Here is a 14,947-nt window from a genome sequence, read left to right on the forward strand (position 1 = left end):
GAATGAATGAATATCTTACTCTTCAGTCAAGGTTCCAAGAGCAGCTTAAAAAAATCAATCAGAAATTCTCTGCCCTTGGGTAGCAATCGGTGCACCCTCTACACACACCAGCGCCCCTCAGATTTCATTTAGGGGTAGACGCCTTGCCCTGAACAAGAACTCCAACAGCATTACAAAGACTTAACATTTTGTTTCTTTTTAGGGTTGTGTATGTGTTTAATTCTCTTTCTAATCATTTGAGCTCCAGGACAAAACCAAGGAATGCTGTTCAGTTCTGTTGAAGATACATATTTTGTCTATATGACATTGTTAGCTATAAAAATAAGATCCAGTAGTTTAGAATTGAATGTTTATGTATTGGATCCAGAGGGACTCTAGCATGAGTGGAAGGCACTTGTGCTACCTGAAAAAGGGTGAGAGTTCTGCCAGCGCCTCCTTCCAGCAGTAGCTGCACATGCCCCAAGCTTCATGAACAGCTTTCTCTGAGGAGAACTTCAGGAGACTGCAGCAAGGACAGGAAAGGCCCTTTCTGCAACGAGAACTCTGCTCACAGTTCTTAGGGTCCCACCCATTGTTTCATAAGTTAACTTGGGTTCTTGCAGTTGGCATAAGTCTGTCTTTCAGTTTTGCTGAATTCGTGCCTTAAATGTCTTGAGTGGTCAGATTACTAGATTGAACAATTACGGGGGGGGGGGGGCGGGATAGCAACCGTCTCCCACCTCCAAGTATGGAGGCTCACAGATTCCCATTCTTGTTAAGAGAGCACCTGCCCTGGATCTGAACCACATCAGATATTAATTCCTTAGCAAAGATCTTGCTGTGTGTATGGGATCGCCATTCAGCCATTTCACTCAGTACAGCCATGTTTCGTGTTGCAGATTCCCTGTTTCTCTGTGTGCTTTTGCTAGTTTAATTTGAACCTTGAGGTGATTTTCCTGGTATTCCCACTCCTGATCTTACTCAGCCATCTGAAGTAGCATTGCTTCTATCTCTGCTGCTAGCAACTTCACTTGGCGTGCCCTCTTTCTTTCTCTTTCCTGCTCTTTCCCTCTCTGAGAGGCCTCTCAGTTCTACCCCTTCAGGACTTGAATGGGCACCTGAATTGCTGCTTGCCTCTCCTAGTGAGGCTTGAGGGATTTTCACCATCTTCCCTCCCTAGCCTTTCTCTGCCTGGCTAGTATGAAGCTGGGGTGGGGGGGTGACTTCCCCTAGGCAAACAAAACTTTGCACACTCATGCTTTTCCCACCTTACTTCCAAAGTTAACCTATTTTCGGGGTGCTACTTTTATACCTTCAATTCAGGAATCTATGTGCTGCCAAGCGCTGTCACAGTTGTGCACTAGCCACGTCAAACGGCTACCCTGTCTCTTGACACGTACGGCTTGCCTTTGTTTGTTTGTTTGCTCATAATCTGAGTATGCATATAATTGTAGTTTAAACTAAGTTTGCATTTCAGATGAGAGAGATGCTGCTACTTTTCCATTTCCAGTAAACAATGGAGTGGAAAGTGGAAGTGCTTTCTGTTAGCACGAAGTCATGATTTTAAGTATGTGATGGAATCATTACTTCTGCTTGACTCTCCTGCCTTCTTTAACATATAAGGTAATAAATAACATGCACTGCCAGATGCTTAATATTCCACTGTACCATTTGGGAATTGGTGCTGTGCCTCATCACTGAAGGTATTTCCTTAAGTGGTATATTCATAGGTGACATGATATCCATTCAGTGCCATAGATCTGTGTTACCTTTATGCTGGGACCTGGACAAAGGTTGACCCTGTGAACACGGAGGGCCTGTGAACATTTGACTGCAGAATAATAAAGAGTCTGAGAAGAGCCTATTGGAAGTGAACATTTTTTCTAAACTTAAGCTACACATGTTCCAGATCTGTTTCTTTAGTGCTCCTATAATCCTAATCAGTTTTGTCTGGTTTACATCTAATAACTTGCAGTTGCTAACAGTCAATAAATCCCTTCTGGTTCTATAGTTTGCAGAGTTGGATTTTCCTGTCCAGGAATCAACAACATTGGCCACTTCTATATAATCAATACTAAAGTTTCTTTATGAAAATCAGTAGTGTGTTGTGAATGGAATGTATGTATGTGTGTGTTGCCTTTCTTCTTCCTGACAGGCAGCATTAACAAAAGGAAGTAACTTGGAATTCCTTCCAGGGAAATATATCAATAATTTAAAATTTGACTTTTTCCACAGGAAAACTGACCCTCATCCTGGCTCTTCTGATACTTATCGTGTAGTCTCAGGCAAAGATCTGCCATTGGAAGAAAAATAAAGTTATCAAGACCTTGATCTGATTGCATTAAAACTTCAGTAACCCTCCAGCTGATGATTAATTCTCAACAATTCTTTTCTGAGAACTGGACATGGAAATTGAGTGAAGATCTGAGTGGAAAGCTTTAGCAGTTTTTATAGCTGAAGAAACTGGCCATACAGATTGCTTCGTGTTCCAAACGCCTCAATATTTGGCCTCAAGAAAAGCCTGTTTACTTGCCCTTTTTGATTTTGCATAGAACTGTTCTGCATTAGGTGCCAGAATGAAATATGGAATCAAGGGGGACTTGTCTCATCCCTACCAGTGCAGCTGGTAGGGAAAAGAAGACTGGGTAGCTAAAGGTCCATGGAGCCAAGGAGTCATAGTAGGCGGAGTTAACCAGATGCAGTTTTCTCCCCATCTACCTCTTTCAAAGAGCCCTAAAACATTTCGATTTTCTATGGCACCAGCCACCATTACACAGAAAAGGGAAAGTGTGTGTGTAATTGTTTCTCTCTCTCTCTCTCTCTCTCTCTCTCTCTCTCTCTCTCTCTCTCTCTAACTGAATGCAGCGGGTGGTCTATGCAGGTGGAGTTTTTAAAAAACAAAGCCTATTGGCTCTGGGTACCCTAGTGGACACCCAAATTGCCAATATAAATCTTGGGTGATGCAAAGGCGCAAAAGACACAAGCATACCCAAATGTGGAAGGCAAGGAGAGCATTTCTCACAGATGTCCTTGCCCCCTCTGCTGAGTCATAATATTGCTGTACAGGAATGTTCTGAGCATATGCAGCTACTGCACATGCTCAACAGGAGCCAGCAAGTTTCCAGTGGAGGAGGGGAGAAGAGAACTAAAACAAGGACCTTGTAAGACAGAGGCAGATGGGGGTGCACTGTCCTCCCACACAGAGCGAAGTGGAAGTGATACATTACCTCTGTAGTGGAAGTGATACATTCTGCTGCCTTTAACAGCCAAGATGCTATAATGGAAGCATAATGGGTTTTTGCTAGGAAATACTGAAAGTTACTGTTCACAAGAGCACGCCTTTTCCCTCAAAGTTTTGTACCATATACATCTTTAGAAGGGATGCAAGTGTGGCTGTCAAAATCCATTACACTGCTGAATTCTCTGGGATTTCCTATGCAGAGCCATAACTAATGTTACCTTGCTTCCCTCTTGTGGTTTAAAAATGTACAAAGAACAATATGTGCCTAATAGAAAATGTGCCCTGTATATTTTAGTAGTCAGCAAAAGCTTTGTATACATAATAAAAAAAAAATGAAAGGGCACTTTTAGGATGCAAAAATATCAGTGGGAAAAAGTTAAATAACCTGTTTGTCCCGCTGAAATCAAAGCAATCAGAAAGTGCTGTGCTTCAGCTGTTTTGAGCCCAAGCTTGTTAAGTTCATGAAGGAATGTTGTCTGTATTTATGTGATGTGCGTTTTTTTATAAACTTCATGTTGGATTGTACAAATATTTGATTAAATGAATGAAATAATGAATGTATAGAAAGTAAACTTTGTTTATCTGAGAATGTTTTCAAGTACTAAATAAATTTGAATAAAACACACCAAGCATAGCTGGCCCTGAAGAAATGAGCTGAAGATGCAATGTAGCCATTAGAAACGCTGCTGACAGAGATCCATTTCTGGCTGTTCACAAATGCACATTACAGTAAGAATAGACATTTGTGGGCAAACAGTGTAGTGCCCACCCAGATGTTTCAGACACTCCTCTTAAGCAAAAACCCTGAGACGGGCGTAGGCACAGGAACTAGAGATCAAATCTCCAGCATTCGCTGGATCATGGCAAAAGCAAGAGAATTCCAGAAAAGTGTCTATTTCTGCTTCATTGACTATGCTAAAGCCTTTGATTGTGTGGATCACAACAAACTGTGGCAAATTCTGAAAGAGATGGGGGTACCAGACCACCTTACCTGTCTCCTGAGAAACCTGTACGAGGGTCAAGAAGCAACAGCAAGAACCGGACATGGAACAACCGAGTGGTTCAAAATTGGGAAAGGAGTACGACAAGGCTGCATATTGTCACCCTGCTTATTTAACTTATATGCAGAGTACATCATGAGAAATGCCGGGTTGGATGAATCAGAGGTCGGAATTAAGATTGCTGGGAGAATTATCAACAACCTCCGATATGCAGACGATACCACCCTAATGGCAGAAAGCGAAGAGGATCTCAAGAGCCTCTTGTTGAGGGTGAAAGAGAAGAGTGCAAAAGCTGGTTTGAAACTCAACATTAAAAAAACTAAGATCATGGCATCTGGCCCTATCACTTCCTGGCATATAGAAGGGGAAGAATTGGAAGCAGTGACAGATTTTACTTTCTTGGGCTCCAAGATCACTGCAAACGGTGACTAGCCGTGAAATTAAAAGACGCTTGCTCCTTGGGAGGAAAGCTATGGCAAACCTAGACAGCATAGTCAGAAGCAGAGACATCACCTTGCCAACAAAGGTCCGTCTAATCAAAGCTATGGTTTTCCCAGTAGTAATGTATGGCTGTGAGAGCTGGACTATAAGGAACGCTGAGCGCCGAAGAATTGATGCTTTCGAACTGTGGTGCTGGAGAAGACTTACGAGTCCCCTGGACTGCAAGGAGGTCAAATCAGTCCATCCTAAAGGAAATCAACCCTGAGTGCTCATTGGAAGGACAGATACTGAAGCTGAAGCTCAAATATTTTGGCCACCTAATGCGAAGAGAAAACTCTGGAAAAGACCCTGATGCTGGGAAAGACTAAAGGCAAAAGGAGAAGGGGACAGCAGAGGATGAGATGGCTAGATAGCATCACTGATGCAATGAATATGAACCTGAGCACACTCCGGGAGAGAGCGCAGGACAGGAAGGCCTGGCGTGCTATGGTCCATGGGGTCATGAAGAGTCGGACACGACTGAACAACAACAAGTGCGTGTGGATGCTGTGAGGTGGCCATCTGTACACCTAGGTGCAAAAACTGATGAAGAAATAGAATTATGAAACTTGTCTGTGTTCGGCCTCCGTTTGGAAAAGCGGCTTGGCACAATCCTATGCCCGCTTCCTTGGGTGTAAGTTTACTGAAACCAGAAATGACTCAACGTGGCAGAAAAACCCTCGCTGTGGAAGTGTGATCACCTGCACTATTTTGTTTTGGTGCTGGAGAAGACTTACGAGTCCCCTGGACTGCAAGGAGGTCCAATCAGTCCATCCTAGAGGAAATCAACCCTGAGTGCTCATTGGAAGGACAGATACTGAAGCTGAAGCTCCAATATTTTGGCCACCTAATGCGAGGAGAAAACTCCCTGGAAAAGACCCTGATGCTGGGAAAGACTGAAGGCAAAAGGAGAAGGGGACGGCAGAGGATGAGATGGCTAAATAGCATCACTGATGCAATGAATATGGACTTGAGCACACTCCGGGAGAGAGCAGAGGACAGGAAGGCCTGGCGTGTTGTGGTCCATGGGGTCACGAAGAGTCGGACACGACTGAACAACAATTGCACATCTCTGAATTCTTTAAAAAACGGGGGGGGGTGAAGGGGTTACAAATACGTCTGCGGCTGCCGTGCCCTTTAACGCAAGAGGGGCACGTGCGTTACAGCCAGCCGCATTCACCTTGAGAATCGTTATCAAAAGGGTGCCGACCCTAGGCACGGCGGCTCGCTCGGGAGTCGGCCCCAGCGAAGCCAGAGCGGGGCTTGCTTCTGGGCAAACATGCGCAAGGCTGGGCTCGAGATTACCTCTACGGGCTCGAGGTATCGAGTCCCGGCGAACGCAGGCGGCAGCGAGGAGACCTGTCCGTCCTGTGACGACCGTCCGAGCTCCCGCTCTCCAACCGCCTCCACGAGCTCGGGCCCGTGGCTACGACGGCGCCGCGCACGCGGCCCGCCGCGATCCGAGTGTTGGCACGCGAGGGCCGGCCAACGGGCGCGCGTCGGCGAGGGTGGCCGCAGCGGCCCCTTCCAGCAGGGGTGGCGCTGCGCGGAGCTTGGCGGCTCTGAAGTGAACTGCAAGGCTGCGGGAGGGGTCGCGCCCGTGTCACCTCAAAACCGCCCCCCGGCCGCGCTCCCTTGAGCGGCGCTTTGGCTGCGAAAGCGCTTCCCCTGGTTCTCCCAGCCTGAGCCGCGGCAATGAGGCTTCTTCCCTGGAGCGACGGGGGGGTCCTCCGGAGGTGGGCTTTTCTGTTACTGCTGCTGATGCTGTTGTCGTCTTCCGAAGTTCACGGTGAGAAAGGAAGGCTTTTGGGTGCCGCCAGTGCTCAGTTCCTGCCGGAGCCTCCATCACCTGGCACTAAAAAATATTGTATGGGGGCTAACTCTGGCTTATTGAAGGGGTATGGGAAAGGCACTCTGTCCATGCCCAGAGGAACTGATTTGATATTGCAGTATTTTCTGAGCGAGCCCAGAGGGCCCCGCCCCTCCACCCAGCTTTGTTGTGGTTGGTCGTCTCTGCATTGCTAGGTACCGAAAAGATTTGGGGCGCAGGTCCGTAGGACACAAATTGACATAACATTTGCATATGCTGATTTACGTGTATATGCAAACTTAGAACTAATTACTGGGATTTAAATTTAGATTTCGCGGAAGACTACCCAAGTAGTTTCCCATCTGAATCACACGCCATAATCAGGTGCACATATCCTCTTTACTATCTGCTTTATATATCCTGATCTGAATAGAAAAGGGCTGTGCCCTCCATTCTTCACCAAGTGTGGCAGGCTGGAAGACAAAATGCCTTTGTGGTACCTAGCCTTACAGATTTATGGTTCGCTAAACATAATAGCACACTTGTACGGGAGAGTGGGAATGTCAGTCATAACTCATGGCCTTACGGTGCACTCCGTAGGGAGTAAGCCCCATTGAACATTTTTTCAGGGGCGGGGTGTGTGTGTCTTTCTCTTCCTTTCCTTATGTTACATTACACACACACACACACACGGTGGTGCTGTGGTATAGCGGAATTGCTCAATTATGCTATGCTTTATCCTGCCATTCACAAATATGAGCAGACTTTCCTCTTTAGAAAAAAACACACTAAAATGGTTGCAGAGAGGATGACATCATGTAAAAGACTTGCGAACTACTCTAAGTAAGGAATTACCAGTGCACAATAAATGCCTCATGAAGAAAGACTCAAAGTCTGCAGCTTACTGTTTGGTCCTACCAGGTGGACACTTATTATTATTTTATATTATTATTACTTGCGTTTCTATACTGCCCTATAGCTGAAGCTCTCTGGGTGGTTTACAAAGATTAAAAGCTATTTAAAATAGAGTACACAAAGTTTAAAAACTGTTTACATAAAAACACACAAACAGTATACACAAAGTCAGCATAAAGACAATAAAATGTTTATATATGGTTATTTCTAACATTGGGATGCCTCACAGCTTTATTGTAACACTAACATTAATAGGTCTGTGGGGGTGCAGGGGGAGGATTGTGCAGAATCTGCTTCAAACCAATGCCCTGCTCCTTAACCGATGAGAATAAACACTACAAGGGCAGTAAGAGGAAAATAGTACAGTCATCCCCTAATACAGACACGGATGCCTTGATTATGTACAAAGCACCTTTCTTACACTACTGATGTGAACCACAGCCAATTTCCTGAGACAAGTGCAACTGTGCAAGCTGGTGCTCGGCTGTGGTAAAGTACTCTACAGAACAGAGAGATGGAGTGATCCCAAAGCTTATTTTGAGTAGCTAGTTCTGCTGTAGTTTTTATCTGCATTAGGCTCCTGATAAATTATTCTGGCTTTTCTTTCTCATTTATAGCCATAAGAGGAAGTGAGAAACTGATTTCTGTAATGGAAATTACTTTTCTTTATTACAAAATTAGGTTCCAAAATGAGAGGATCCAAATACCAAGTAATCATGATAAAAATTGAAGCTAAAGTCCTGATGATTGTCTGGAACCTGGATTATAGCATCAACAGCCAGGGACCAGAGCAGATCATTTACTTATATACCTAGAGCATTTTTGGCTGTAACGCAACATACTATAAGAGCCAGACAAGATAGAAATCTGTTCTAGCCACATTAACACACATACAGATTACAGGATATTTTGAGAAGCTGCTCTGAAATGCACAAGCTGATTACAATATGTTTTTAAAGCATCATTGAAGAGAGAGGTCTTCAAGGTTTGCCTTGACCCCCTGTACAGAAAGGACAAGGCACAGGTTAATTGGAAGGGAGCTCCACAGTTTTGAGGTCACTAGTGAGAAGATTCTACTTTTTGTGCCCGTTAACCTAAACTTCACAGTGAGCTTTTGAGAAGAACTCCAGCAGCATTAGGGTACAGGCAAGATTATGGGAGTGAGAGCAGTCTGTCAAATAATCTGGTCACAAGTCACATAGGGCTTTAAAGGTTAAGGCCAGCACTTTGAATTGTGCCCAGAAACTTACTGGCAGCCAATGTGGTTGGTGCAAAATCAAAGTTATGTTTTCAGGCTTTCCTGCACCCACCAGCATCAGGGCAACCATATGTCTACCAACTGCAGCCTGGACCATCTTTAAAGGAAGCCCCATGTAAAGCACATTGCAGTAGTCCGGTCAGGACATAACTGAGACCAGGACCAACTGCTCCAGACAGGACTCCAGCTTGCATACAAGCCTGTCCTTGCAAAAAGTACTCCACATTACCATAAACACTTCCGCATATTTATAATATAATGTACCTCTATGTTTAATTGTAAGCTGTTTTGGGAGCCAATCTTGGCTTAAAAGTGTATAAATATAATTAATATCAGACTCATTGTACATTAGTACAATGACAAGCTGACAGATAGCATGTGATTGTTGTCCTCAGTTTTGTATAAGTTGATCAAAAAGAAATAACATGAAGCTATGAATTGTCCAGAGTTCAGTGCTCTAATGAACCGTGCCACCTCTTCCCCTGCTTCAAAACTTCCTCTCTATCTTTATCTCCAGCTGATTGCGGCCGTCCAGATATGCCTAAATATGCTACACTAAGGAGTGGAAGTCTGCAAAACAACTATGCTGTTGGGACTGTTCTGCAATTCCGTTGCATCCCAGGGTATGAAAATATACCAGGAACAACTCCTTCTATTCGATGTCTTGATAGCTCAACATGGTCAAAATCCGCTACATTTTGTCGAGGTGAGTACCTTAATCACAGTTCTGCTTTTGCCAACAACAGATTCTCTCATCGAAACATGTACAAAGAGCCAAAACTCTCAGAGCCTTTCAGCAGTTTATTTTCTAATCTTTATCTTGTGCAGAAAAGATCAAAACACTGCTAGTGTGCTCTCAAATGAGTAATTTCACTTAGGGCGCAGTCCTATCGGGATGGTCATCCAATGCAGACCGGAAGGAACAGCCAAGGCGATCTTGGCCTTGGTGCTCCTCCCGCTCTGTATTTGGGCTAGACAGGCTTTTGCGCCTGTCTGGCTGGGGCACATCGGAGCAGGAGGGAAAGAGGCTGGGGAGGCCTGAGGATATGTCGTAAGCCAGCCTCCCCAGTCCCTCCCCGCCTGCCAGCATGCTCCCTTTCCCTTCTCTGCAAGGCTACCTTTGCAAGCTCAGAGAGGCAGCCAGCGTGGATCTCTCTGTGCCGTGGGGGGCAGGTAGCTCGGATTCCGAGGTCGGAGTGCTGTCTCCAGCTTTGGATCCAGGAATTGGAAATATTCGATGCCCCCCCCCCCAACTCTGTCAAGGGGCCATAGGATTGCTCCGTCCAAGCTCAATCCTATGCATGTTTAGACAGAAGAAAGTCCTACAACTCCCAGCATTCCCCATCCAGCCATCCTCAATCAGACCAGTTATCTGTCAGTATCTTGCCTGCAGATTGAAATGGGCCCAGGTGCTTCAGAAAGTTAGGAAATAACACAGATTGGAGCGGGGGTTGTAGAATATTGGGAGCTTTGAATGGGAGGGATGATTATCCTGAGCATCACTCCCCTCAGTAGCATGCTGGTGAATGCTGCCAAGAATGTAGCCAAAGCGGTATGCTGAGAAACAAGAAGAAGATGCTTGGGAGAACCGTGAAATTTAAAGAATTAAAAAAAAAACTTTTAAGAGAGCAATCCTATGGCCCCTAGACACTGTCTGGGGGCAATAGGATAGTTTGGATTCCTGGATCCATCTCCGACCTCGGACGCAGCTCCTGTCCCCCTCCCCCTCACAGCCAGCGTGGAGAGAACCATGCCAGCTGCCTCTCTGAGGTCGCAAAGGCGACCTCGGAGAGGCGGGAAAGGGGACGGTTCTGTAGGCAAGGAGCGCAGGGGACTGGGGAGGCTAGCTTACGAAGCATTGTCCAGCCTTCGCAGCCTCCTTCCCTCCCATTCCACAGAGCCCCAGCAAGACGGGCAAAATCGCCCATCTAGCAAAAATCCAGACTGGGAGGAGTGCAGAAGCGAAGATCACCTCTGCACTCCTCTTGCTCTGCATAGGATGCCTGTCAGCCTCCAAGTTCAGAGGCTGACAGGCATCCCGATAGGATTGCACCCTAAGAAAACTAAAGGGGAAAAAATGTAGTAAGGACTGGGCATGCTCAGTAGTTACTGAACTTTGTCACTTGGAAAAGAAATAGGAAAACTGGGTGGGTGGGTGTAAGTGCAAGAGCAAATGGAATGGACTGCTGGACGACGACATGACTGTTTCTCTCTAGGTGAGAAGATATTGCAACATAAGAACATAAGAAGAGCCATGCTGGATACCAAGGGTCCATCTAGTCCAGCATTCTGTTCACACAGTGGCCAACAGGAAACCCACAAGAGGACATGAGTGCAACAGCACCACCCCGCCCATGTTCCCCAGCAACTGGTGTACATAGGCATACTGCCTCTGATGCTGGAGGTAGCATAGATCCATCAGGACCAGTAAACATCGACTGCATTCGCACGACGCACTAACCCATGATGAGTTGTTGTCTGAAACAACCCACGGTGAGTTAGCATGTTGTCCGAACCTGGAACAATTTTATCAGAGTGGGTTGTTTTCCCAAACAACCCACCCTGATAACCCATGCTCTGCTGTAGGAGTTATTTTACCGACAATTGGTTGGCGTGCCATCTGAACCTGGACATGCCAAGCCATCATGGATAAAGGATATTGGCCAGCAAGCCAGTCTTCGCAATTGCAGCCAAGCTGCTGCCAGTATCCCTTTCCCCTTGCCAGCAGCAGCCTCTCCAAAGTGCCCAAATGGCACTTCGGAGGGACTGCCACTGCTACCCCCCCTAAGCTCTAGCCAAGCCCCCCGTCCCCACTCTGACTGCCATCCTGATCACTGTTGGTGCCCTTTTTTTTGGTGCCTCTTTTCCCTACCCAAAAGGCACTTCAGAGGGGCTGCTGCTGCCCCCCAATCCCTGCCAAGCCCCCCATACCCACTCCAACCACGAGTGCTGTCAGAGCCCTCTTTTTTTGTGCAAAAGCGGGGCTGGGAATAGTTTTTTGTGCGTTTTCCCAGCCCCAATTTATATGTGCAAATGGCCCTTTTGCTTATTTTTTAATGGTATTTTAATTTGGTTATTCACAGTTGCACACTTCTGATACATTTTGGGTATCCAAAAATGTCAGAGCTTGCCTTGGTGCTCCCTTGTATTGAAAACATACAAGGAAACACTCAAGGCTGCACCGTAACAAGGCTGTTTTGACAGCCTTGCCCATTTGACAGGTGGGGAAATGGGGTGTAGATCAACCCCCTAGCAAGGGTGTCCACAGGGTTCAATACATTGCTCTGACCCTTGGGGGTGCCCTGCTAGGAATCCCCACTTGCCCGAGTCCTCTGCACCTCTTTCTAAGGGTACCCGAGGCCCCTCCATTTCTCCTCAGATCATTGTAACTGCTTCGGTTTTGACAGGTGTCAGAGTAGAAGCAGTTACTTACTTCAGGGTAGAGAAATGGGATGGCATGCACTTTTATATGAAAACCAGATGCTGGAGACTCAAGGAGGGGTGTACTAGTTCTCTCCATACTAGACTCAAGGAGGGGTGTACTAGTTCTCTCCATACTAGACTCAAGGAGGGGTGTACTAGTTCTCTCCAGCGTGGAGAGAACTAGGGTTCCACAAAGGTCAGGGTGGCAGTTTAAATCCCTGGGGTCCTTGACAGGTGGGGAAAGTTAGCGAAACACCCCCCCCCCCATTTAAGGTCTTGCCATTGGTGGTGCCCTTTTCTAGTTCACTACACCCCTAGTCGACAGGCCCCATTTTCATAGAAAAGTGCATCCCTCCCCCTTTTCACTGGTTTTCTATTAGCTGCATGGGAGTTCGACAGCTGTCAGAGGAGCTGTCAAACTCCAGCTCTGCTAGTGGAAGGGCAGGGAAAGGGGGGGGGATGAGTGGATCGGCTTGAAAAAGAATCTTTATGACAAAGAGAGTGTCTGTCCATCTGTCCATCACCAAAACCTTGACATCTGAAACTTAGTATGCATACTAAGGTGAACCAAGGGTGATACCTCCATGATATTCTGTTTTTTAAAACACTTTAATTCTAATTAATTTAAATGTTTCTATGTTATTATATCCTTCCATAATATCTTCAGTCACTAGGAGCAGACTTCCCTAAACAGTGCATAGCTTTACAGTTGATACTGTTTGAAGTGAGGGGAGATTAGTAGGCTGAGAAACAGTTATACGGCTTCTCCCTCCCCACTAGTGTGGCTTGGGCCCCCTTGGGGAAATGGGGTGGATAGACCCTTCCCTCAGAGGCCTACAGGGGTGCACCATGTCAGGGGTCATGCCAGCAGGCATGGATGGGGCAGGCGCTGACAGCTGTGAAAGTTTCCTTGAAGGCTTCACTTTATCAGACTAAGTGTTATTCCAGCCCATGCTGGGTCCATTCACTAGTAACCTGATAAAACTACCAATGAAATCTGCAGCAGATTGGTGGTCTCAAGGAGGATGAAATGAGGCATAAAGCAGCTGCACTCAACCAAGATAGTTCTATACAGACAGCTGCAACACAGACAACTAATATTACAGTTCCATTCCAGACTTGGCTTCTATAACAATTTGATTAAACTTTTAGCATTACATTTTGGTTTTTTATACAAATGCAAGCTTACGGATATTTGGCTGAAACACATGTCATTGATACATATGTCTCTTATACATTACTGTTGTACTTCATTGCATTGTCATGTTTTACCTGCAATAGTACTCACCTTCAAATGGATCCATTTGACTTTGTCTATAGTATGTTGTACCTTGGGGATTGTCTCCTTTGTGTTGGTTGGTGCTTTCTTTTAAGAATCATGATGGCATGTGGTCATACCGGGTCTAATTTTTCTTTTAGGAAGGCAGTGCCGCCCTCCAAATTTAGAGAATGGCAGAATAATATCCAAAGGTGACCTCCGGCTTGGTGAGGAAATAACCTTCGCCTGTGATCAGGGGTGAGTTGTATGTCACTTGTCGTAACAGCTTGGCTTTGAAAAAATCCTGGGAGGGGTTTGATAGACATGTATTCTTAACGTATGTTATAAATTTGAGCCATTAACTATTATAATTATTTATAACCCATCTTTAAGGTCACAAATCTTTAGAAGGCCAGTTTCAAGTAAAACCAGTTGGTGTCAGTTGGCCCTGGGTGGCCTGTGGGGTGGGGGGTGGGGCCGAAGGGTGGGGTGAGTCCAATTCTTGCGTGGGGGGCTGTTGTCCATACAGTGGCCTATGGATTTCCATTTGGTGATGACACAGAGATAAGCCTTCTCTGCAGTGGCACCTGCCCTGTGGAATGATCTCCCCTCTGAGGTAGGTTAGGCCACAACAGTAGGGTGTTTTAGGTGTTTATTGAAACATATTTGTTTGCTTTGGTTTTCCCCCAGCCATAAGCTATCTTTGTACCAGCCTCTTCAAGGTTTATCTCAAAAGGGAAGTGGTATATAAATACTGTTAATTAATAAATAAATAAAGCATCTACTGGTGTCAATGGAAGCATTTTCCTAAGCTGAATTGTATGACAGATGGGAGGGAAGTGGGGAAGAGAGAAAAGGGGGAAGAAAATGAGAGGGATGCATGGTTGGATGTTTGTGTGTGTGTGAGAGAGAGAAAAGAGTGAGTGTGGGGTGAGTCTGCTTGAGCCCCACCTACTTTTAGTATGTCCCCATCCCCCATTTCAGTTGAGGGAATGCCTCTCATGATGGGGAGAGGTTCCGCACTTCGGCTCTGAAGCAACCTTTGTGTCTGCATGACCATGCTTCTTCTGTTTTTTTTCCCATGTTGCACTTCCTGAAGTGACAGAAGTGAATGCTTCCAAACACTTTATCTTGAACTGAGGAGCTCCACTATAGAGGACTTTGGACATCCAGGATGTCTTGTATGAAAGCTTTGCAATCTGTAATCAAAGTTGCAGCCACGTTAAAAAGGGGGTTTGTGTTGGAATGGGGACTTGCGAGACACTTTTTGTTTTTTAACAACAATGTTGTGTTCAGAATTAAATTAATTGGTAGCTTCTCTCAACCGAGGCTGGTGGCAACCAGCAAGAGGGTCTTTTCAGTTCTGGTGCCCTGCCTATGGAATACTCTCCACAGAAAGACTCTCCTGGCACACACTCCTATGTTTTTTTTTTCTTGTAAAGATCTCTGTATTTACCCAGAATCTTTAGATCAGGGGTGAGCAACCTGTGGCCTTCCAGGTGTTCTTACTTACAGCTTCCATGATCTTTCACCATTGGCTACGCTGGCATGAGAGTTGTAGGCCAAAACATCTGGAGGGTCA

The 14,947-nt window shown here is 45.7% G+C and overlaps 2 protein-coding genes across 7 annotated transcripts in view; both read left to right on the forward strand.

Moving 5' to 3' along the window:
- The window catches only part of LOC146348535 (zona pellucida sperm-binding protein 3 receptor-like), a 34,180-nt gene extending 30,337 nt beyond the window's left edge, over positions 1–3,843 (forward strand). For 3 of the 4 annotated variants that reach the window (XM_084853385.1, XM_084853388.1, XM_084853387.1), the window contains one exon: positions 2,215–3,777. In XM_084853385.1, the coding sequence (XP_084709511.1) occupies positions 2,215–2,293 (79 nt within the window). In that variant the 3' untranslated portion in view covers positions 2,294–3,777. Of the gene's footprint in view, positions 1–2,214 lie in introns of all 4 variants that reach the window. The other variant, XM_084853389.1, reaches the window with a different exon arrangement.
- A 137-nt stretch (positions 3,844–3,980) lies between these two features.
- LOC146348536 (membrane cofactor protein-like) overlaps positions 3,981–14,947 on the forward strand; it is a 53,220-nt gene continuing 42,253 nt past the window's right edge. For all 3 annotated transcript variants that reach the window (XM_084853382.1, XM_084853383.1, XM_084853384.1), the window contains exons 1-3: positions 3,981–6,490; positions 9,202–9,390; positions 13,527–13,623. In XM_084853382.1, the coding sequence (XP_084709508.1) occupies positions 6,397–6,490; positions 9,202–9,390; positions 13,527–13,623 (380 nt within the window). In that variant the 5' untranslated portion in view covers positions 3,981–6,396. The remainder of the gene's footprint in view (positions 6,491–9,201; positions 9,391–13,526; positions 13,624–14,947) is intronic.

Source organism: Heloderma suspectum, chromosome 4 (assembly GCF_057233095.1).
Source record: "Heloderma suspectum isolate Gila_16-S chromosome 4, 16-S_ref, whole genome shotgun sequence".
In the NCBI taxonomy this organism is placed as follows: Eukaryota; Metazoa; Chordata; class Lepidosauria; order Squamata; family Helodermatidae; genus Heloderma; species Heloderma suspectum.